The 22,388-nt window shown below is 45.4% G+C and overlaps 9 protein-coding genes across 9 annotated transcripts; 5 read left to right on the plus strand and 4 right to left on the minus strand.

The window, feature by feature from the left end:
* Positions 1 to 1,033: 1,033 nt before the first annotated feature.
* Positions 1,034 to 3,508, plus strand: C8R40DRAFT_1059828 (uncharacterized protein; the record flags this gene model as incomplete). Its single annotated transcript, XM_046225306.1, has 2 exons — positions 1,034 to 1,678; positions 3,053 to 3,508. 2 exons carry the CDS (start codon positions 1,034 to 1,036, stop codon positions 3,506 to 3,508), a joined length of 1,101 nt encoding a protein of 366 aa, XP_046080344.1.
* A 2,949-nt stretch (positions 3,509 to 6,457) lies between these two features.
* On the plus strand, positions 6,458 to 6,904 carry C8R40DRAFT_1176921 (uncharacterized protein; the record flags this gene model as incomplete). Its single annotated transcript, XM_046232593.1, has 2 exons — positions 6,458 to 6,561; positions 6,613 to 6,904. The coding sequence occupies 2 exons, from the start codon at positions 6,458 to 6,460 to the stop codon at positions 6,902 to 6,904; spliced, it is 396 nt and encodes a 131-aa protein (XP_046080345.1).
* Positions 6,905 to 7,135: 231 nt separating this feature from the next.
* On the plus strand, positions 7,136 to 7,457 carry C8R40DRAFT_1176922 (uncharacterized protein; the record flags this gene model as incomplete). Its single annotated transcript, XM_046232594.1, has 2 exons — positions 7,136 to 7,369; positions 7,425 to 7,457. The coding sequence occupies 2 exons, from the start codon at positions 7,136 to 7,138 to the stop codon at positions 7,455 to 7,457; spliced, it is 267 nt and encodes an 88-aa protein (XP_046080346.1).
* A 419-nt stretch (positions 7,458 to 7,876) lies between these two features.
* Positions 7,877 to 10,574, minus strand: C8R40DRAFT_1176923 (uncharacterized protein; the record flags this gene model as incomplete). The annotated part of the gene is made up of 2 exons (XM_046232595.1): positions 7,877 to 8,160; positions 8,213 to 10,574. 2 exons carry the CDS (start codon positions 10,572 to 10,574, stop codon positions 7,877 to 7,879), a joined length of 2,646 nt encoding a protein of 881 aa, XP_046080347.1.
* Positions 10,575 to 11,110: 536 nt separating this feature from the next.
* Positions 11,111 to 12,056, plus strand: C8R40DRAFT_1074205 (uncharacterized protein; the record flags this gene model as incomplete). The annotated part of the gene is made up of 4 exons (XM_046226679.1): positions 11,111 to 11,143; positions 11,190 to 11,364; positions 11,403 to 11,438; positions 11,488 to 12,056. 4 exons carry the CDS (start codon positions 11,111 to 11,113, stop codon positions 12,054 to 12,056), a joined length of 813 nt encoding a protein of 270 aa, XP_046080348.1.
* Positions 12,057 to 12,270: 214 nt separating this feature from the next.
* On the minus strand, positions 12,271 to 12,720 carry C8R40DRAFT_1074206 (uncharacterized protein; the record flags this gene model as incomplete). Its single annotated transcript, XM_046226680.1, has 2 exons — positions 12,271 to 12,405; positions 12,487 to 12,720. The coding sequence occupies 2 exons, from the start codon at positions 12,718 to 12,720 to the stop codon at positions 12,271 to 12,273; spliced, it is 369 nt and encodes a 122-aa protein (XP_046080349.1).
* Positions 12,721 to 13,715: 995 nt separating this feature from the next.
* On the plus strand, positions 13,716 to 16,291 carry C8R40DRAFT_1176926 (uncharacterized protein; the record flags this gene model as incomplete). Its single annotated transcript, XM_046232596.1, has 7 exons — positions 13,716 to 14,126; positions 14,179 to 14,286; positions 14,407 to 14,620; positions 14,675 to 15,396; positions 15,451 to 15,588; positions 15,644 to 15,839; positions 15,891 to 16,291. 7 exons carry the CDS (start codon positions 13,716 to 13,718, stop codon positions 16,289 to 16,291), a joined length of 2,190 nt encoding a protein of 729 aa, XP_046080350.1.
* A 296-nt stretch (positions 16,292 to 16,587) lies between these two features.
* Positions 16,588 to 17,323, minus strand: C8R40DRAFT_1217361 (uncharacterized protein; the record flags this gene model as incomplete). Its single annotated transcript, XM_046233236.1, has 6 exons — positions 16,588 to 16,609; positions 16,680 to 16,726; positions 16,777 to 16,821; positions 16,867 to 16,901; positions 16,960 to 17,157; positions 17,211 to 17,323. Coding segments are annotated over 2 exons (213 nt in total), but the record flags the coding sequence as incomplete, so codon positions are not given.
* A 1,679-nt stretch (positions 17,324 to 19,002) lies between these two features.
* C8R40DRAFT_1176928 (uncharacterized protein) lies at positions 19,003 to 21,336 on the minus strand (the record flags this gene model as incomplete). Its single annotated transcript, XM_046232597.1, has 7 exons — positions 19,003 to 19,043; positions 19,098 to 19,293; positions 19,347 to 19,484; positions 19,539 to 20,377; positions 20,432 to 20,645; positions 20,766 to 20,873; positions 20,926 to 21,336. The coding sequence occupies 7 exons, from the start codon at positions 21,334 to 21,336 to the stop codon at positions 19,003 to 19,005; spliced, it is 1,947 nt and encodes a 648-aa protein (XP_046080352.1).
* Positions 21,337 to 22,388: the final 1,052 nt, after the last annotated feature.

Here is a 22,388-nt window from a genome sequence, read left to right on the forward strand (position 1 = left end):
ATGATCTTAACAATCACCCAATTTAAATGCAGAGTCGCTGATGCCTCCCCATACTTCATCTACCCACAATCCAAGCCCTTGTCTAGAAACCCATGTATCTACCAGCTTGCTGTCAATGTTGGAAGAAGAGATCTTTGCAAGATCCCATGCCGCCTCACAGTCCTCCTCGAAACTAGTGTTCATCTCACCACCAAATAAAGATACCTCTTTTGTACTCCCCGACCCGGAGTCTCTTACTTCAGCTAACTGTGGTCAGTTTGCTCTGAAAACTACCGCACCAGCAAATTGAGAGTTTCTTGAACACGAAGCCTGGTTTTGTGGTGCAGTCATCCAGCTGCGTTTGATGCCCCGTGGAGATGGAGACGAAGCTAGCATACTTGAAGATTACGCACTTGATGCTTTGACTTCCTTGAATCAGCATAAGAAGAGCCAATGGATCCAGCAGTCTGATCCAATTGGTGCACATATCATCGATAATCGTGGGTCTGCTGCTTTATACTGATTCCCGAATTGTCTTGACTTAAACCTCCCTCCTTTAGGCTCTTACTTTCGGACTTTTTCCCGCCTCAGCCCCCTTCTGGAGACATTGTATATTGCTGCTGCAATTATTCATCTGCTGCTGCAAACACCAATCCGTCGCATGCGGGTGGTATTGGCATTACATCGGGGTATACTCCGGGCAACCGAAAGTCCAAATGCTATTGATGCTGCCTCCAACCTACCAAAGGACGTCCACACCATAATTGATCATTACGACTTGGATCCTCATTGCCATGCCCGTCTTGCCTGCCCAAAATGCTTCAAATTACACGGATTTTCACCACAATCCATTCAGCGCAATGAGGAATCTTACCGAGCTGATAAGAAGTTAGATAAATGTGTCGCATGCAGTACCACTTTGTGGCGAATACAGAGGATCGGAAATCGTTTTTTGTTGTCCCTATCCATAAACGAGAAATCCCACATCAGTTCCACTGCAATATATATGGTGAATCTTTGCCTACCAGAACATCTCAGATATAAGAAAGGGTACATGGCACTTGTGACCGTCTTCAATGGTGATCCCAATGTGAATGATATCAATCACATTCTGGATTGGATTGTGGATTTGCTTCTGCCATTTTGGGATGGGATCTATTTCACACAAACATGCTCTCATCCATTGGGGCATGTTGTGCGTGGAATTCTGATTCCTATTGTCTGTGATGTTGTTGGCGCTCACCATGTCTCGGGATTTGGCTCACATTCACACAAGTTATTTTGTACCCAATGTCTTCTTCTCAAATCTGACATAAACAACATTGACATGGCAACTTGGCCAAAGTGTAACCTCCAAAAGCACCAACTGTGGGCACAAGAATATCACAAAGCTACTAGTGATGAAGAACGTGATCACATTGTCAACACATATGGTGTTCGATGGACAGCATTACTACGATTACCTTACTGGAACCCAATTGCACATACTGTTATTGATAGTATGCACCTGTGCAAAGGACTTGCTGAAACCCATGTCCGTGGTGTCTTAGGAATCGAAGGTGATGCAAAACCTAAAGCGACATTGAAATCCAAATTCAAACCACCAGCCGCACTTCTTTGCTCTCTCTGGGATGGAATTCGGAAAGCTCCAGAAAATTTATCACAGTGGCTTGATTCTAAGGTCAACAAAAATACTACAGTTTTTTTATGTTCTTGTCTCCCGGATGTGCGAACCAATGGCAATAAAAAGGAGCTTATTGAAGCTCTTGTAACTTGGGTGCGATATTCAATCTTGGTCTAGATCCATACATCTCTAATATACAAATATGGCAGCGCAAGTCTGTTAGTGAAGAAAGTGTACCCATTATTCCTCCCCTACAGTATGTTTCTCTTACCCGGAAGGGTAAACGAAAAGAAATGGCAAGCTGGTTCATTTAAATAGCTTTATAATTTTAATTAAATGAATTTATATGTGCAGGAATCCTCTACAATTGATCTCCACACTATACCTCATTCCCGGGAATCATCTGTTGTATCTTCCATCAAACAAAGAAAAATGGTTAGATAACTTTCTAACATTCATTCATGTATTGAAATTTACCTTTCACTTGCAGGATACTGACTCAAGGGAGTCATCTGTCCTGTCTACTGCATCTTCTCTCCAGTCCATACTTCCATCTCCCTCTACCCCAAATAAGGATCCTGAACCTGCTCATTCTGTTCCAATGGCAGATCGGGACCATGTAGATGAAAAGAAGTTCTCCAACCTTAAGGCCAAACTTCTTGACCATGATAACCAACAACAAACTGAAAAACTACTCCCTCAAACTGTTACTAAGGCCTACCTGCATGCTTTATGTGATGATCTTAGGATTCCTTATCGCAAGTCTGAAAAGCGGAACTTGACTGATACAAAACCTCATTTGATCACACGGATTGACTACTGGGTAAACTGTTCTTTTTTCTCAATTCATAGATGTTACTAATATTGAAATTAGCGCCGGATGCATGTTCTCAATCAGGGTTTCCATAATCCTGATACACCTGCTCGAGAACCTTCTACATCTTCTGCAGTGTCTTCAACAAACCCACCTAGCTCATCAGTAAATTTGGCAATAGGAAGTTTTGCTCTCAGCCCATCTTCTATACCTTCCCCTATTCCTTCCCCTGCTCCTGGTGTATCATCTGCAGTTTCTCCTGCTTTAGATTCTTCCATATCAAAACCCCTACCAGAAATGGTACCTCAATCTTCATTTGATAGTGCAGGATACCAAGCTTTAAAACGAAAGTTCCTTGAAGATACAAAACCACTATCTATATCATCTCTATCCAAGTATGCCAAAGACTCACTTGTGAGATTATGCAAGGAGTTTAGTGTTCCAACCTATGGTGACAAAGCACTACTGGCAGAAAATCTGCTACTGTGGGTATGTATTTAAACTGTCTTTTTTGGTACCTTAAGGAGGAAGGACTAATCATGATGAATTCAGCATGCTGAACATCGGGACACACCAATTCCTCACACACCTTTTTCTGGAAATCTACTTACCAGTTCAATAATGGAGGAAGTCAGAATCGACATACAACGCTCCATTCTGCCTACTTGATTCAACCAGCACCTCTTGCCTGGGGTACTCCAAGTGGTGGAAAGCTTAGTGCTAATCACTGGAAAGTGATTTGTACCATTCATCTGGTTGTCACTCTGATCCGTGTTTGGGCCTATGGTAATGATGGTACAAAACTACCACTGCTTCAGAATTTTCTCCACTTGGTCAGGGCATTACAAATTCTCAACCTACGGTCAACCTCAAAGCAATTGAGTGAAGCATATACAAGTGAGATGCTTCAATATTTGACAACTTTGCAAGAGCTGTTTCCGAACTGGGAATTTGTGCCAAATCAGCATTACAGCCTCCATATGGGTGAATTTCTGCAAACCATGGGTCCACTTCATGCTCGAGATACCTCCGCATTTGAACGGGTCAACCACGAACTGCGAGACACAACTACAAATAGACGGATTGGTTGAGTTCTTTGATGTAGATATTTCACCTTGGTCCTTTGCTAACAGCGAATGATATAGGTCAAGCTGAAAATACCATGTTGACATCATACTGTCAACTAGGCAATCTCAGATTGCTGATCGATAACCGTCAGGAGCTGCATGACCGCATAGGGGAGACTCTCAACGTTCTGGATGATATTGCTTGTGAAGATCATCGGGGCATGTTTGCTGATACACAGACATTGGCTTGGACATCAACCAAGTTCAAATCACGAAAGGTCCTTATTTCTTCGGATGTATTGCAGCATATCCAGGACTATCTTTGCCTGAATTATCAGGTCTTAGCCGAGAAATGGCCCATTAACTTGACCACTGAAGTCACAGAGGTTGATGGTGTGTCTGTTGGCAGAGCTATCTACACATCATTCCAGCACCAACATCGTAACAGCTTTATCATCCTTGAACTGCAGCGGAATCAGTACTTTGCTGCTCGAATTCAGCAAATTTTCTACCACGCTCACCAACACCCTCACGATCCTCATTTGTCCGTGTCCGAGATCTATACTTCTGTGGATCTCCTGAATCCGTTAGACACCGATGTGCTTCCTGATTGGTATCGACAATTCAAGATGGGATGGCTTTGCTGTGATCCAAGCAATCCTTCCACACCAACCCCAGTACAAGTTACTGTGCCCTTGAAATATGCAGTTTCGCATTGTGTCTGGACACCCTTCGAGATCAATAATCATGCAATTTTACATGTTCTACCTGTGCCCAAAGTAAGGATTAGTTTCACATGTTGACTTACGATCATTTACCTAGGTATTTACAGACTTTTGAAGGCTCAGGCGGGCGACCTACTATTTGACCTTTGGGATTTGAGAAAAGTCGGTATTTGAACTGATAGTGATGCATTGATTAGGGAAAAGCAGATACACTGATATATATACCCATTGATAAATAAAACATATAGTTAACGCGAACACTCTGCCCATAATTATGAGAAAGACCGTCAGGGAAAAACCAAGTCCCCATTACAGGCGTAACCGCACTGTGGCCTGCTTGGCTCTTACTGGACTTGGGCAGCTAACAAAGTGCTTCTCCTGCACCTTGAGAGCCAAAGCCCACGCTATCGAGTTGCGAGCTCGACGCACCGACGGTCCTGGGTTTCGTGTGTTGAGCGGGGAAGTGAAAAGGATATATACAACAGGGTATGTCTCGGTTCATAAGTCCCTAGAATCTACGTCCGTTTCCCGGAATCTACATCAGCGTAAATATAGAACAAGTGACTTTCAATCTTTCCCTGGAATGATAGAGACCGGTTCAACCTACAGAGGGATGATCAAGAATTCACAACGAAATAAATCTGAATTGGACGTCTGGCCTTGTTTGTATATCTCGGTTGAGAATCTTGCTGGTACACCCCTTGAGAAGATGTGAAAAGATCGAGTAAGCCCATGTCTGATTTCCGGAACGATGACTCAGGACCATGAACGAGTTAGCTCAAATACATGGTGACAAGGCCGCTGAAAACAGTCTGATTTCCTCGAGTTGAACATGCACGAGTTAGCTCAAGTGTATGGCAGCCTCGAGGGATGATCAAGAATTCACAACGAGATAAATCTGAACCCGCTGTTGAAGGATCGGCCGCAGCATGCGTTGAGAATTTGTCTTGAGGGGAACGTCGAGGCTGAGAAAGTAATCAACAACGATGCGACTGGGGAAGCAGGGGTGGAGACAGCTGAACGCTGAACTCCTGAAGGTTAGTAATTGAGGAAGAGCGAGAGACAGAGGAACGATGACTCAGGATTATGAGAGTTAGCTCAAATACATGGTGGCAAGGCCGCCGAAAGCGGTCTGATTTTCGCGAGTTAGAGAGCGCACTCCATGGACGAGTTAGCTCAAGTACATGGAGGCAAAGCAATCGAAAAGAGCCCTGAAGGTTAGGAATTAGGGAAATGGGAGAGACAGCTGAGCGATGACTCAGGACCATGAACGAGTTGGCTCAAATACATGGTGACAAGGCCGCCGAAACCAGTTTGATTTAAGTTAGAGAGGGCGCACTCCATGAACGAGTTAGCTCGAGTACATGGAGGCAAAGTAGCAGAAAGAAGCCCTGAAGGTTAGGAATTAAGGAAATGCGAGAGACAGCTGAACGCTGAACGATGACTCAGGGACCATGAACGAGTTAGCTCAAGTACATGGTGACAAGGCCGCCGAAACCAGTTTGATTTCCGCAAGTTAGAGAGCGCGCACTCCATGAACGAGTTAGCTCAAGTACATGGTGCCAGTCAATATAACCAAGGAAAGAGGTTGGATTCCATGAAGTAGTTTGCAGAAGCAGAAGTACTACTTAAAGAGACCAGCGCGTGATCCATGAACGAGTTAGCTCTAATTCGTAGTACGAGGGATGTCGGGTCTACGAGCGTCATGAATATTAACGATGAAAGCAGAGCGAGGAGAAACATACCCGCTGTTGAAGGATCGGCTGCAGCAATGCGTTGAGAATTCGTCTTGAGGGGAACGTCGAGGCTGAGAAAGTGATCAACGACGATGCGACTGAGTGAACCTATTATACCTTGCCCGTTATCGTCCTAGTCCATGATATATCCACACGAGTTCCGAACTGAAGGATGACCACCGAGTGCTACACGAGTTTTCACTCACTGCAGCAAGTAGAGATGAAGGAAGAAGCGAAGAATATCTTAAACTCTCACGATCATGATCAGTTCTTTGTTTGTTTGGTCTTCGCTTTGTTTGGTCCGGGTTTCGGCCCGTTTTCAATCAACAACTCGACATCCTCGACATCGATACTTCCTCCAATACTTTGACCATGTACTGCAGCTAACTCGTGCATGGGCTCTCTCTCTCTCTCATCCTTCTCATATATGCCTTGAACTCAACAATACGGCTCTTCTCAACATTGGGAACCTCTTCACACACGTTCGACCATGTACTGGAGCTAACTCGTGCATGGGCTCTCTCTCTCTCATCCTTCTCATCTATGCCTTGAACTCAACAATATCAACATTGGGAACCTCTCCACACACGCTCGACTATCCGTTCATGGACTATATGTACGTTCTTCAAATTCTATCTCCTCACCTCACTCAAGACTATCTATGCAGCCATATTTCGACTTATTCTTGGTCACAGTCAACCCTTATCAAAGTCTACCGTTATGCTCAGATGCGTTCGTGCGTCAGTATTGAAGTCAACGGAGGGATGAGAATGCTCACCACATCTTCGCTATTGCCGAACGTGTATGGGTGGGGAGTACATTCGTATCCCTCTATCTCTGTTTCCGCCGCCTCCCCTTCCAAGTCCTCCCCCTTACGCATCCACACCCGCACCGACTCCCGCTCTCAATCCAATCCGTTAAAACCCTCCCAGACCTCGCCCCAATGCTCCTCAAACTGAACCTAAACCCGACTCTTCTTTCCCTCGGCAAAAAGAGCCGCTAAACAGCTTGCCAGAGGAGAAGACGAAGGTGATGATATTGGGTTCAAATGGTGAGGGTTCGAAAGATGAAAGAGAGGAAGGTCGTACAGTCCTCTCCTCACATCATCCCTCCCATTCGTTGAGAGTTCCTCTCCTCCTCCATCCTACCATTCATCTGATGATTCATTTTCAAATCAAACCGACCCCGCGATGATCCTTTCCGTGGTAAACGTCCTTTCGACCGCTATCAAAGCCAACGCTGCCGTGGTGCTGCAGATGCTTGATAAGCTTCCTGCTCTTGGAGTTGAGCAGAGGGCGATTGTGGAGGCGGTGTTGGAACTAGAAGATTCGGCGGCAACGGGTGTTGCGGGAGGTGATATGATGAATACAAGGGGCACGACGGAGATGGGCAAGTCCACGAAGTTTATGATGAATATGGACGTGGTACGTCTCTCTCTTTCCTCAAAAATTTCATCTTTAATCGCTGACTACTCTATAGGTTCCTCGTCTCTTCCGGCCTCCCAGATGGTAGGAGGAGGAATCACGGCGCCAGGCATCGTTGGGTCTGATATCCCTGTTAACGACCTATCATTTGTCTTCTATCTTGTAATGACTGTCATGCCGTCCTCAATGACCCTTACGACCTTTGATGATTTTCTTACTCTCCCAATTTTATCACCACCACTTTCCTTAAGCCTTTCGTTTGTCGTCCCCACAGGAGGCGCCTATTCAATAATCACTCATTTGTTCAGTCTCATACATATCATTCCTCATTTAACCTTTCTTTGCTCATTGACAACATTTTCCTTCCAACAGTTTATCAACCCTGTTCATCTCAAGAAACATTCTTTCCATAAACAATGTTCGTTACACTTTGGTATAGATACACTCTTTTGTTTACCCGTACAACAAAATATAATTCACCCTCTTTTGTAAAAAGCGATAGAGTACCTAGAACTTTAAGAATGAACGCAGATATTCAGCTGCCAGGAGGTCATTCTTTTGCGAAAGTCTTGGGGCATCCTTACTGAACTTCAATGCTGATCGCCATTGATTATTGGTAAGAATTTTGATCGACCCAGGTCTTTCAAGAATGCCTTTCAGACGAGATTGAAACCAATTCTCTGCATCACTAGACCAGTATCCAACATTGAGTCCGCAAAATTTCCATGATATCGGTCGGGGCCACCATGATCTGATAGCATATTGAGGTTCTCCGTCCTTGCTCATGATTTCTTGCGTTAATGGTCAGAAATATGCTGCTGATTTTTCGAGAAAGCTACCTACCTGTAGCGATTTCATAAGTTCCGCAAATAAGGTCTATCTCATCCTCAGTCAACTCGTCATCCCAAAAAGCAGCCTTTTGTCTGGGGTCCCAAACACAGAGTGCATTTTGCCCATGTAGTGCACGTTCAGTAGGTCCATCCAGAACATCATTCACATTGACAACCTCACGAGCAAGACGAGCAATCAAACCACCGGCTAAAATTGCTGCGCGACCTCTCACTGAACGCAGGAAAATGTCTCGTCTGTGTTCATATGAGTGATACTCCTCCAAGCCTGGTGAGAACCCGCAGGGACGACGTCCCAAAAGAACTGATTTGCGCTGAGGTGGTGAAAGGTAACCGGTAGGTGGGTAATAAACGGATAATGTATTGAAGGAAAATCCGCCTTTGATCAAGTTCTGCAAAAGGTCTGCAGTTCGAGGACCCCAATTACGTCGTGCAATTTCCATCACAGTGCCAGCACTGGAAAATGCAAGATGAAATGGTTCATTATCATGAGCTTCTGGAGCCTGCAACAGGAAGTAGAGGCGGTCGCGAGAAGGTAGAACGTCCACCTCGAAGGGCAATGGAGGTTGCAAGCTCACTAAATCAAAATTTCTCGGAGCGGAAGCTAAGTTTGTGGCTTTCAAAAGATCAAAAAGGAAACTACAAAGAGCCAGTTCGGATTGGCTATTTCGAAGAGAAGGTCTAGGCTGCCGTCCATAGCCAATCAGAGCCAATGCTTGACCCCAAACACCAGCAGAAAACTTGACCGGGCGGTTAGAATGGTTGTCCCTAAGAATAAATCCGAAGCGATGTTTGACCACGTTGTCAATCTCCTCATTGAATATAACAGGATCGCGAGAGCGAGAGAAAGATTGAAGGCGCGCAAGATATGCATTGGAGGATGATGGATGATGGTTATGGTCAATTTCCTGGTTTATTATGGATTGTGGCGTGATGAAATAGTCGTCATCTTCGTCGTCGTTGTCTCCAAAGGATGGTTCATCATTCGGATTGAGCTCTGTGCATATATCCCATTCATCTGCGACAGCATCATAACATCTTTGACGCGGACCATATCGTTCCCAAATGTCTTCATAATTAGATCTGCCGACTGCAGTGCGAACACGAATGCCCTCAACCAAATCCCAATAGTAGACCCGTGCTCCTTTGCGCCCTGGCGGCATATCTTTGGATGCATTTTCTTCACGCTGAAGACGAGACTGTCGATCCTTGGCACTTTCAGTAGCAATAGCCCTATCTTTGTCACTAGCTCGCCGTTTGAGAAACTCAAATACACCTTCATTTCTACGTGGTTGAGTTCCACCATCGATCCGGGGTAGACGCAACTGCCTGGTACGAGTAGAGCTATGCTGGGTGTTGAGAAGAATTGGTTCTATTGGAGAGTAAGGAGATTGTTTGGAGATCAGAGACTTGACCATGACGCCAGTTGGAAACGGTAGCGCAGGAGATAGTGCTTCTGGTATACTCCAGTTTTGCACGGTTCCCCAATATAGTGCTACAGGCATTTTGGTTTCAAGGAAGATATTCAGCCAGGGTAAACAACCTGAATTATGAACATCCATGAAGACCCCGACCATAGGGATCTCCATGATTTCGTAAAAATATGACAACCATTCGGTACTAATGAAGGTCTCCTTCTGCAGCCTTTCTTGCCAATTCCACTTAGAAGGTACTGGCCCGCGACGGCGTTCAGCTTCTGCGTTTTGTCTTGCGCTCCAAAACGGGTTTGGATTGGGTAGACCGACCCGAGTGTCGGTTGCGAGAAGCGTCACCCATTTGTTCTGCATATGATAGAGTAGGTGAAGGAAAAATGAGACAGAAGCTATTAGAGGGATGAAAGCTTGGCGAGATCGATAAGCAGCGGCGCGAGCATCATCACGAGTTGTGTAACTTCGTGAATATCCGTATTGGAGAGGAAATGACCATAGTCGAAGGTCGTCTGGAACGCCGACTCCATTAACCTTCATACAGGCCCTAAGGAAGACCCTTATATTCCTTTCTAGTGAATCCCAGTCTGTTTTCAGCGACGGCTTCAAACCATAGCCACAATCAGCATCACCGACAATAGGCAGTGCCTGGGCACTGAAGTCCAAGCAGCGAAAGAAGTCACATTTAAATGGATTACTGCTAGGTGCAAACCCCATGTATGGGAGAGACGAGGTGACCCATCCTGGTGCGAAGAAGTTTGGCATGGTCGCTTCGCGAGGACTGGGCTTTAAGTGTGTTGTCTTAGGAGGGACGAAAGGAAAGGATGCCGGCTTTGGGCCAATGAACGTGAAAACATCGGAGTCTATCACTGCATGAAAATGAGGAGGCTCTGTGGTTAGAGATTCCGATGTTGCAAGGGAGTAGATCATGAATAATTTTGAGACTTTGACAGAGTTTTGAGTACACGAGAATCCCAGCGGCTTCCACTAGATCTTACCTTGTTGGAGTTTGAAGGAGAGCTATTACCAGTGGCTGCAGTACACTTCCACCAGGTTTTACCTTAATGGAAGCTAAAGGAATACTGTCTTAAACAGTTCGAGGACGAGGGAGAAGCGGAGGCTAAGTTGGACTTAAGAAAGAAAAAAAAAAGCACAAAGTCACGAGACCTACTAGTCACGAGGCTTATCTGTCACGAGATCTATCTGGCGCGCTGAGCGCTCCGACGAAATAATACAACTACCTGGCCTGATAGCCACTGGAGATGGAGATCCAGGTCAGAATAGGTCAGAATGCACACAAAAATTTCTGGACCAGTCCGATCCTGATCCGCTCGATAGAATATTGTTCAATGACCGTAAGATAATTTCTAATTCACGGAAAAATCTGATACATTAAATAATTTACAGATAGATAGATAGATAGATACACGGCGCCACCCTAACGTACAGTAAGCAGGCGAGCTACCATGAACGTCGAAGCTACTCTACTACGTCCTGTTGTAAGTCTTTCAAGATTGAGTGAATAGCACTGAAATTTCAATCAAGATTCAGGACAATATGTTCTATATGGACCGTGTATATGATTTCAGCTACTTCACCATGGATGATGATGGTATGGTATGGGAGGTGAATGAAAACGAGGCTGATGAGTACGATTATTCGTGGTTAGTTCCTTACAACGCAACAACTCATAGAATATCAACAGGCCAGCATTTCGATCGTACGTGTACCGCTTACCTTCGAACAATGCAAGCTAAGGTCGCAAGAAGGCAATCATCTCAGCCGCGACGCCAGGTAAGGTGAAGTGCAGCACATGAACAAAACATTTATGTATGATTGGCAGGGGCTCAGCGCGGTAAAGCTACTTCTCCGAAACCTACACGCGCTGCAACCGTTGAGCCTGGACATAGTGCCAGTTCTCCGCCACCAGTATCATTCGCATCTGGCCGGAAAGCACCAAAGTACAAGATCAAGCCCTCACCGCCTCCTATCATAGGGGGGAAAATTGATCCAGGTAGATTACGGACTGCGCCGTTCACCTCTCGGACCAGTCAAGGCGTCACTCCGTGTTATGAAACTCAGAGTGACGAAGATCTCGAGGAACCTATGCCAGTCCCAGCGCTGTCATTGGAAGGGACGGTGTACATACATCGAAACGCGAACGATGGTTGTTACCAAGTTTGGGTTTGGAAGTTGGGTAACAATGGACGGAAGAGCTGGCATCCAGTCGACCTCGATGGAGATGCAGTCATACACCCGAAAATCAGTGACAGAATGCTCCGACTGACGCGCAACGGAAAACCTAGTTGGATCCTAACAAGTACCCAGACTACGTACGAATCCCGCGAGATACATCGCGAGCGAGCACAATCTCGAGCGCGATCTCAATCTCGAGGAGCCGTAGTTAGTTAGGAGCTGATAAACGAGCTATATGTCCAGATCTTGATGAGTAATTCCATGTTTATCGCGACGATGTGCATGCGCGCATCGTGCCTACAAGACTGTCTGACACTGAGTTGACTGGTTGAACACAGGTCATTGGATTCCACGCGGGAATGATGCAAAAGAGTAACATTGTGAAAGGTTGAGACGATCATTAATTACAGACAGAATCATCTATCTCCATTTAATGACGAACAATGCTACGGACTTCCTGTAACCGTATAGACCTTTGCGGCCTCGAAAACGCATCTTGCAAACGCAGTTCGTCGTCACCATCAGACCCAACGATGCCTGGCGCCGTGATTCCTCCTCCTACCATCTGGGAGGCCGGAAGAGACGAGGAACCTATAGAGTAGTCAGCGATTAAAGATGAAATTTTTGAGGAAAGAGAGAGACGTACCACGTCCATATTCATCATAAACTTCGTGGACTTGCCCATCTCCGTCGTGCCCCTTGTATTCATCATATCACCTCCCGCAACACCCGTTGCCGCCGAATCTTCTAGTTCCAACACCGCCTCCACAATCGCCCTCTGCTCAACTCCAAGAGCAGGAAGCTTATCAAGCATCTGCAGCACCACGGCAGCGTTGGCTTTGATAGCGGTCGAAAGGACGTTTACCACGGAAAGGATCATCGCGGGGTCGGTTTGATTTGAAAATGAATCATCAGATGAATGGTAGGATGGAGGAGGAGAGGAACTCTCAACGAATGGGAGGGATGATGTGAGGAGAGGACTGTACGACCTTCCTCTCTTTCATCTTTCGAACCCTCACCATTTGAACCCAATATCATCACCTTCGTCTTCTCCTCTGGCAAGCTGTTTAGCGGCTCTTTTTGCCGAGGGAAAGAAGAGTCGGGTTTAGGTTCAGTTTGAGGAGCATTGGGGCGAGGTCTGGGAGGGTTTTAACGGATTGGATTGAGAGCGGGAGTCGGTGCGGGTGTGGATGCGTAAGGGGGAGGACTTGGAAGGGGAGGCGGCGGAAACAGAGATAGAGGGATACGAATGTACTCCCCACCCATACACGTTCGGCAATAGCGAAGATGTGGTGAGCATTCTCATCCCTCCGTTGACTTCAATACTAACGCACGAACGCATCTGAGCATAACGGTAGACTTTGATAAGGGTTGACTGTGACCAAGAATAAGTCGAAATATGGCTGCATAGATAGTCTTGAGTGAGGTGAGGAGATAGAATTTGAAGAACGTACATATAGTCCATGAACGGATAGTCGAGCGTGTGTGGAGAGGTTCCCAATGTTGATATTGTTGAGTTCAAGGCATAGATGAGAAGGATGAGAGAGAGAGAGCCCATGCACGAGTTAGCTCCAGTACATGGTCGAACGTGTGTGAAGAGGTTCCCAATGTTGAGAAGAGCCGTATTGTTGAGTTCAAGGCATATATGAGAAGGATGAGAGAGAGAGAGCCCATGCACGAGTTAGCTGCAGTACATGGTCAAAGTATTGGAGGAAGTGCAATTGAGACCAACAGGAAAGACCAGCACAGGTAAGCGTGAGAATATTTTCACGCGCGCTTAAAATAAGAAAGGACCGTTAGAAGTTCAAGCAAGGTGATGTTATCAAGCGCGTGATGTGACGTGATTGAGGCGGTTGCCTCTTGGTCTGCACCACAATGACCGACGAAGTAGACCTCCCCACTTTGCCTCACTCGCTCACAGAGTCCGTAGAATTATTAGATCGTTTCTCTTTCAATCCTCGTCTCCCATCTTTTTTCGAACTTCCCGACTACAAAGAATTTCTTGAACATGATTTCCCCGCGCCATCTATCTCTTCTATAACATCGAAGGCCAACCAGGCTCAATTCCCAGCTTTCTTTTATCCTTCTGCTCTGGTCGAATTCGCTTACTCTGATTCTCTTGAGGTCGAAGAAATAACCCGCGAATCTGGTTTATCACTTTACTTCTCAGCAGAGACTCTTCGTACCATATTCCGTCCATTTTCACCCGATCAAACGAAAGGCGATAGCTTTCCTCTTACAGAAGCTCAGACTCAGGAAATCTTCGACGCCGCTGAGCCTTATTTGGTTTGTTCTGTATTGTCTACCCATATATACTCTCTGACTCTTCCAATTCTAGCAATATATCGCTCGAGCCTGGCTGAGGAAGGTCAACTGTCCTTTGTTTGTATTGGATATCTTGGCGTACGCCGAGCAACAAGCTCGAGAAAGCCTGCTTGCTATGTTAGTGATCGATGAAATTATCAGCACCTGGTGTCTAGGAGACGCGGAGAACAATATTTTGAAGGCATGATATCCATTTCTCATGACTTCTCCTTCGATTTCTCAAAAATCCTCTCGTCACTAGTCTTATGATGATGCTATGCTGGGAACGGTGTTTCCTCAAGTACCGATTCCCTTTTCTATACGATCGCGCGAAGGAGACGCGATTTTTCGTATTCGTAAAGGGGACCCGGATATTGATCCATTCCTTCCTCTTCGTAGTCATCGAGAGGTTGGAAAGGATCAGCCACGATTGACCTCGCATGATTCAGTCCGAGATAACTCTGCGTCCAGTTCTGGTGCGTTCTTTCTATCTTTCCTTCAAATGTCGCTTATTTTCGCATCAATGTTAGTCACTCTTCCTATAACTAAGGCAAAGAAGGAGTCAAAATCTGTGTTGTTTACTCAATCAACAAGCAGTCCCAACATATCCATATCTCCTATGCCAGCTAAAGCCGAGGCCCTGAAACTTTCATCGTCTACTGTTTCCTCAACTCGCGGTAGTCGCAACCAGCCTGCGCGCAAGGCCAAAAATAATCATTCTGTTTTACATGCCCGTAGCGTTGATCCCCCAGATGACGGCGTGGTACATCGTTCTGTAGCAAGCCAGGTTGTCAAGTCAGGTTTCAAACGTCGCAAGGTATCAGTGGATGACTGGACACCTTCGAGCATGAATAGAGTCGAGGATATAGTTCGAGAGCAATCTTCTAAAATCGAGCCTAGTATAGCCTTAGGAGCTCGACTGTCTCATGTATCTCCGGGGCGCGGTAGCCGTGGCCGACCTGCTGGTGGTGCAAAAAAAAAAGATCAAACTTCGAGTTCCACCCATATCGATTATAAACGTGGTCAATCTGTCAAGATGGAACATGATAACATAGCAGATGATGTGAAGAATGGGACGAAGAAACACAAGAATAAGGTGATCTCAAATAGAACAGCTGAACTCGAAGGTTCTCGGGTCAGTGATGAGTATATACCTACTGCTCGACCTCTTCTCCTTGTCGATCCCAAAGGCCATCTTGTCCTTCCCGATCTCACTGGGCCTGAGATGGAAGAGCTTGATGGTATTGACCATGTTCAGGCAAGTTTCCAAACTTCTGTGATTGTTCCTATATCAATACTTTACTAGAATGGGGAACCCTTCCGCCGTAATTCTCTGCTGTTCGAGCTTGACGAGACTTTGCTCAATCTGGGAACCAAGTTGACTGCGCAGAACACCCATTTCAATTTTGCGGATCTTGTCACTGTCAGTCGAACCATCCGGTTGGTAAGTCTTGGCAGCGACTCGACCACGTTTTCAATCTCTAATATCTTGTCGATAGCCAACCATCCACGATCAAGCTTGCATTTCGCTGTTATCTGCAGAAGATTCAGACACCACCGACATTGAATTACCGTTGGACTCGAAATGTCAACGCTGCCAGCAAGGTTCTAAACTTTGTCTACTGGCAAATCAACTTTCGACGGTCATTCCCGCTATGAACAACATATTTGCTGTTTCTGGAAATCACTCAGACAGTTCGTTGAAATTAAATATTTTCTTTTCCTGGTATAACTTCAGTTTTACAGGTTTAGGGTTAATGCTTCAACGACTAGATGACCTTTTAAGGCACATGGAACTCATCGAATCCAGCTATGCTCAAACAAGAACTATTTTTCTGCAGACCATGGAAAACCTTCAAACTGCAGGTGCTGATCCTATCACGGTCCTTGAAGCGCTTCGTCTTGGAGAACCAGAACGTCGCTCAATTTCAGTCGAAGAAATGACAATGTTGGCAACATTGTTCAACTGGTCTAGTCTATTGAATTTTCGAAAGTTAGACACTGCGGTTGGCCGTAGTACTGCCGAGTGGCTCCAACTTCTCCGAAAACTTCATTCTGGGGAAACTACTCTGGATAACGAAGGCAATGAGATCTCTTCGGATGTAGTATCTTCTTCCATCACCCCGAAATCCAAACTTAGTGAATGAGATCGTGACGCCGTGTTCGTGACATAAACCCATTTATCCTTGTCATGGCTCTTCATTTACAATTTACATGGATGCTGAAATATGAAGAAACTTGATACGTGTACATGAACTTTGGTCGAGATCTGTTCTATACCTTCTCTTTCGGAATTTCTCTTGTAGTGCCGTAGATCAATTATGTGGTCAGTACATTGTGATTGGTAAACAATAAACACAAGGACATTGTTTTTTTACACCAACTGCAGTCTTGCGATAATTTTGGTGGCAAAACTACAAAGCGCGGCTTGCAAGACAACTTGAACAAGTGCTACAAAAACACCACTCGAAAGTCGAGGGGCAGGTTGATTTACTACGTGTACATTGAGAATGCAAAGCTCATTAGCAAACTCACTAGGTTTGAAAAACGTTCGCCTCGAAAGATAAATTAGAGCCGATATGGTTGTTCGGGAATCGGACCTCACCAGTATAATTCAACTGTCCTATCCTATCCTCGCGGCTGCCATGATTTTTATTGCACAACCCCAGTTGATACCCTACCATCGTGAGCGGGGAATAAAACCTGAGTCGGTTTCACTTACTGTTATTCTAACGATGTATGTTATAGTGTCGATATCTAGCACATATCCTTTGTTAGAACTCACCGGGAAACTAGAGAGACAGCGGCTACGTACATCCCAGAAGCCATGAAAGATAATTTCGATACTTTGAAGACGAAAAGTGAAATGTTCAGTAATAAACGCCTCCGGAAGTTGGCGTAGAGGATCCCAACTCAGCCATCGCTGTAGCAATGCGCATGAGGAAGAGCGAGCAGACAGCCCATCCCCATACTGACGGCGGCACCATATGGAATAGAGTATACAAGAACTGATCTGAAAAATATTAACGTGATCGGTTTTATCGACGAACGCAAGATATCGCTCACGCGATAGAAGGCACGACGCCCTGGATCGAATACGCTACCCCAAAGAGCTCCAATAATCCGAAATCACGTTTGAATTCCTGTTTATACCCGAGTTGTACAAGTAAAACTTCGTCTTTGGCCTCGATTCTGGACATGCTCACGGACTTCGAGGTGGGTCAAAAGGAGGAGACGACCGTTATCGCGTTTGGTCACTATAAGTAGGTGATTGCTTATCTTTAGCTGTTGAACTTTGAGCATACGACAAGATACATAACCCATCCCACAGACTAGGACCCACATACTCGATAGATCAACAAAGTTGTAACTCACTTTCGTGATAATTACATGTGTTCACTTTCTCTCTATGCAACTCGTGAGATTGAAAGGAATGGAACCAAGCATTGAGTCCACCCGAGAGGTGGTCATTTGCATTCCTAACCGAAACGAACGGGTGGCCTAAGCTATAATAATAGTGGTCAGCCTGTGCCCTGGCTTTGAAGAAACCAGATTCTTCCCTCTGCATAGTACATACAATGGGTCAAAAAGTGATATCCAGCCTATGCACTGGCATGAGGAATTTTCAGATAAACCAGGATAATTAATCTCCTTATCGGATTAGCCTCATAAGGTTTATCTCTACATTTCCCCGGTTCACCCGTATGTAATCCTACATGATATGTAAGGCTGTAGATAGTCCTTCAATCAGAAATATAAAATTTTCTGCAAGACTCACCGAATAGGTGGAGTCACATGAGTACCGAATGCCGCTCCCGCAGTCCCGCCCTGGTCCCGCCACACAGATTGCCCCAAATCTGTGTGGCGGAACCTGAACGGGGACGGAAACAATGCCTTGGTTGATTGAAAGATATATCGGCCGTTAAAATGTCTGCGCCAAAATTTGCCTTTGCAGGCCCCTCTAGCGAGGATTCTTGATTTTTCTACGTCAGCCTCCTCGATGGGTCTGCTTCAGGCCTGATGCATTCCATCCTTTCAGGTTTTCGGTTTTCTGAATTGTTCATAAATACTCCTGCGTAAAGGACCCAAAAATGCTGGTCAACATCCCGATATTGAACTCGCTGCCCTTGTAAAAGTTTCTTGTAGTCATCTTGCTCAAATCTTTGTCTTAAACCAAACCTGACATTACGCAAGACAGCGTTGCTTAGCTCAAAGCGATGTCAAGTCCTCTCAAGGAACCGCGTGCCAATGTCAGAAATTCCTGTTTCTCAAATGTTTCCTGTAATGACCGTTGACGGTGAATCCTTCAATGGGACCGTGTCGGTTTTTTCCTTCCCTTTCCTTCCTTATCTAAACTAAGAGTAGCATCAGAGGGCTTATTGACAGTCAATATCTACAGTACTTGAGTATTTGAATGAAGTCTACTGGTGGCGTGAACAATGCTACAAATACCAGGATGTTTACCAAAGGAATTTGTGTTCTGAGGTCACTCTCCTTTGGATGATTCAGAAGACAAGATCACCATCTCATGAGGTGATGAAGAAATTACTGTATCACAAGAGATCTCCCTGCCCTGGTCATCGATGGTACTTTGTCCGGAATGAATTCTTTGAAGAAGTTCGACAATATTATAACCAGATGCATCATCCAACTTCAGAAAATTCGAGGGTATCGACCAATTGAATAAAGTCGCTAACGCCGTCATTTCTTCGACGGAGATGGGGTGATGCTCTGATTCTCTGAGCCGAAGCGCTTCAAGGACCGTAGGAGGGTTGGCACCAGCAGTTTGAAGGTTTCGCATGGTTTGCAAAAAACTAGTTTTCGTTTGAGCATAGCCGGATTTCATTAGTTCCATATGTCAATAAAGGCCAAGCAGTCGGTGAAGCAGCAACCTCAAATCTGTGAAGCAGAAGTAACAGACATAACAGTATAGCATAACAGTATTCAACTCACTGTCTGTGCAGATTTGTGAAGCAACAAATATGTTATTCATAGCAGGAATGGCCGTTGAGAGTTGCATTTCCGATAAACATCGTTTGGAACTTTTCTGGCAGCGTTGACATTTTGAGCCCAACTGTGATCCAATGTCATTCAGGTTTGATTCTCCTCTGGATAACAGCGAAATGCAAGCTTGATCATCAACTGTTGGCTATTAACAACATCAGAGATTGCGAAAGGGTGTTGTTGCTGGTTGAGACATACCAACCGGATGGTACGATTGAGAGTGACAAGATCCTTAAAATTTAGACGGGTGTTCTGCGCAGACAAAATAGTTCCCAGATTGAGCAAACTCTCATCAAGTTCGAACAGCGGAGAACTACGGCGAAAGGGTTCACCATTCTGGTAAAGTATTAATATATGGATAATCACAAAAGTTCGAAAACTTGCCCGAACACGGTCAATACTGGCAAGTTCTTCCACCTCGGGACCAGTGAGATCAGGCAGGACAAGATGGCCTTTGGGATCGACAAGGAGAAGAGGTCGAGCAGTAGGTATATACTCATCACTGACCCGAGAACCCTCGACGTCGGCAGTACTGTTTGAGATTGCGTTATTCTTGTGTTTCTCCGGCCCATTCTTCACATCATCTACTACGTTATCATGTTCCGTCTCGATAGATTGACCACGTTCCGTCTTGACAGATTGACCGCGTTCCGTCTTGACAGATTGACCGCGTTCCGTCTTGACAGATTGACCGCGTTCCGTCTTGACAGATTGACCGCGTTCCGTCTTGACAGATTGACCACGTTCATAATCGGTATGGGTGGAACTCGGAGTTTGATCTTTTGTTTTTGCACCAGCAGGTCGGCCACGACTACCGCGCCCCGGAGATACATGAGACAGTCGAGCTCCTAAGGCTATACTAGGCTCGATTTCAGAAGATTGGCCTCGGAGTATATCCTCGACTCTATCCATGTTCGAAGGTGTCCTGGTATCCACTGATACCTTGCGACGTTTGAAACCTGACTTGACAACCTGGCTTGCTTCAGAACGATGTACCACGCCGTCATCTGGGGGATCAACGCTACGGGCATGTAAAACAGAATGATTATTTTTGGCCTTGCGCGCAGGCTGGTTGCGACTACCGCGAGTTGGGGAAACAGTAGACGATGAAAGTTTCAGGCCCTCGGTTTTAGCTGGCATAGGAGATATGGATATGTTGGGACTGCTTGTTGATTGAGTAAACAACACAGATTTTGACTCCTTCTTTGCCTTAGTTATAGGAAGAGTGACTAACATTGATGCGAAAATAAGCGACATTTGAAGGAAAGATAGAAAGAACGCACCAGAACTGGACGCAGAGTTATCTCGGACTGAATCATGCGAGGTCAATCGTGGCTGATCCTTTCCAACCTCTCGATGACTACGAAGAGGAAGGAATGGATCAATATCCGGGTCCCCTTTACGAATACGAAAAATCGCGTCTCCTTCGCGCGATCGTATAGAAAAGGGAATCGGTACTTGAGGAAACACCGTTCCCAGCATAGCATCATCATAAGACTAGTGACGAGAGGATTTTTGAGAAATCGAAGGAGAAGTCATGAGAAATGGATATCATGCCTTCAAAATATTGTTCTCCGCGTCTCCTAGACACCAGGTGCTGATAATTTCATCGATCACTAACATAGCAAGCAGGCTTTCTCGAGCTTGTTGCTCGGCGTACGCCAAGATATCCAATACAAACAAAGGACAGTTGACCTTCCTCAGCCAGGCTCGAGCGATATATTGCTAGAATTGGAAGAGTCAGAGAGTATATATGGGTAGACAATACAGAACAAACCAAATAAGGCTCAGCGGCGTCGAAGATTTCCTGAGTCTGAGCTTCTGTAAGAGGAAAGCTATCGCCTTTCGTTTGATCGGGTGAAAATGGACGGAATATGGTACGAAGAGTCTCTGCTGAGAAGTAAAGTGATAAACCAGATTCGCGGGTTATTTCTTCGACCTCAAGAGAATCAGAGTAAGCGAATTCGACCAGAGCAGAAGGATAAAAGAAAGCTGGGAATTGAGCCTGGTTGGCCTTCGATGTTATAGAAGAGATAGATGGCGCGGGGAAATCATGTTCAAGAAATTCTTTGTAGTCGGGAAGTTCGAAAAAAGATGGGAGACGAGGATTGAAAGAGAAACGATCTAATAATTCTACGGACTCTGTGAGCGAGTGAGGCAAAGTGGGGAGGTCTACTTCGTCGGTCATTGTGGTGCAGACCAAGAGGCAACCGCCTCAATCACGTCACATCACGCGCTTGATAACATCACCTTGCTTGAACTTCTAACGGTCCTTTCTTATTTTAAGCGCGCGTGAAAATATTCTCACGCTTACCTGTGCTGGTCTTTCCTGTTGGTCTCAATTGCACTTCCTCCAATACTTTGACCATGTACTGCAGCTAACTCGTGCATGGGCTCTCTCTCTCTCTCATCCTTCTCATATATGCCTTGAACTCAACAATACGGCTCTTCTCAACATTGGGAACCTCTTCACACACGTTCGACCATGTACTGGAGCTAACTCGTGCATGGGCTCTCTCTCTCTCATCCTTCTCATCTATGCCTTGAACTCAACAATATCAACATTGGGAACCTCTCCACACACGCTCGACTATCCGTTCATGGACTATATGTACGTTCTTCAAATTCTATCTCCTCACCTCACTCAAGACTATCTATGCAGCCATATTTCGACTTATTCTTGGCAAAGTCGGTATTTGAACTGATAGTGATGCATTGATTAGGGAAAAGCAGATACACTGATATATATACCCATTGATAAATAAAACATATAGTTAACGCGAACACTCTGCCCATAATTATGAGAAAGACCGTCAGGGAAAAACCAAGTCCCCATTACAGGCGTAACCGCACTGTGGCCTGCTTGGCTCTTACTGGACTTGGGCAGCTAACAAAGTGCTTCTCCTGCACCTTGAGAGCCAAAGCCCACGCTATCGAGTTGCGAGCTCGACGCACCGACGGTCCTGGGTTTCGTGTGTTGAGCGGGGAAGTGAAAAGGATATATACAACAGGGTATGTCTCGGTTCATAAGTCCCTAGAATCTACGTCCGTTTCCCGGAATCTACATCAGCGTAAATATAGAACAAGTGACTTTCAATCTTTCCCTGGAATGATAGAGACCGGTTCAACCTACAGAGGGATGATCAAGAATTCACAACGAAATAAATCTGAATTGGACGTCTGGCCTTGTTTGTATATCTCGGTTGAGAATCTTGCTGGTACACCCCTTGAGAAGATGTG

This window comes from Lentinula edodes, assembly GCF_021015755.1.
Source record: "Lentinula edodes strain Le(Bin) 0899 ss11 chromosome Unknown C8R40scaffold_57, whole genome shotgun sequence".
Lineage (NCBI taxonomy): Eukaryota > Fungi > Basidiomycota > Agaricomycetes > Agaricales > Omphalotaceae > Lentinula > Lentinula edodes.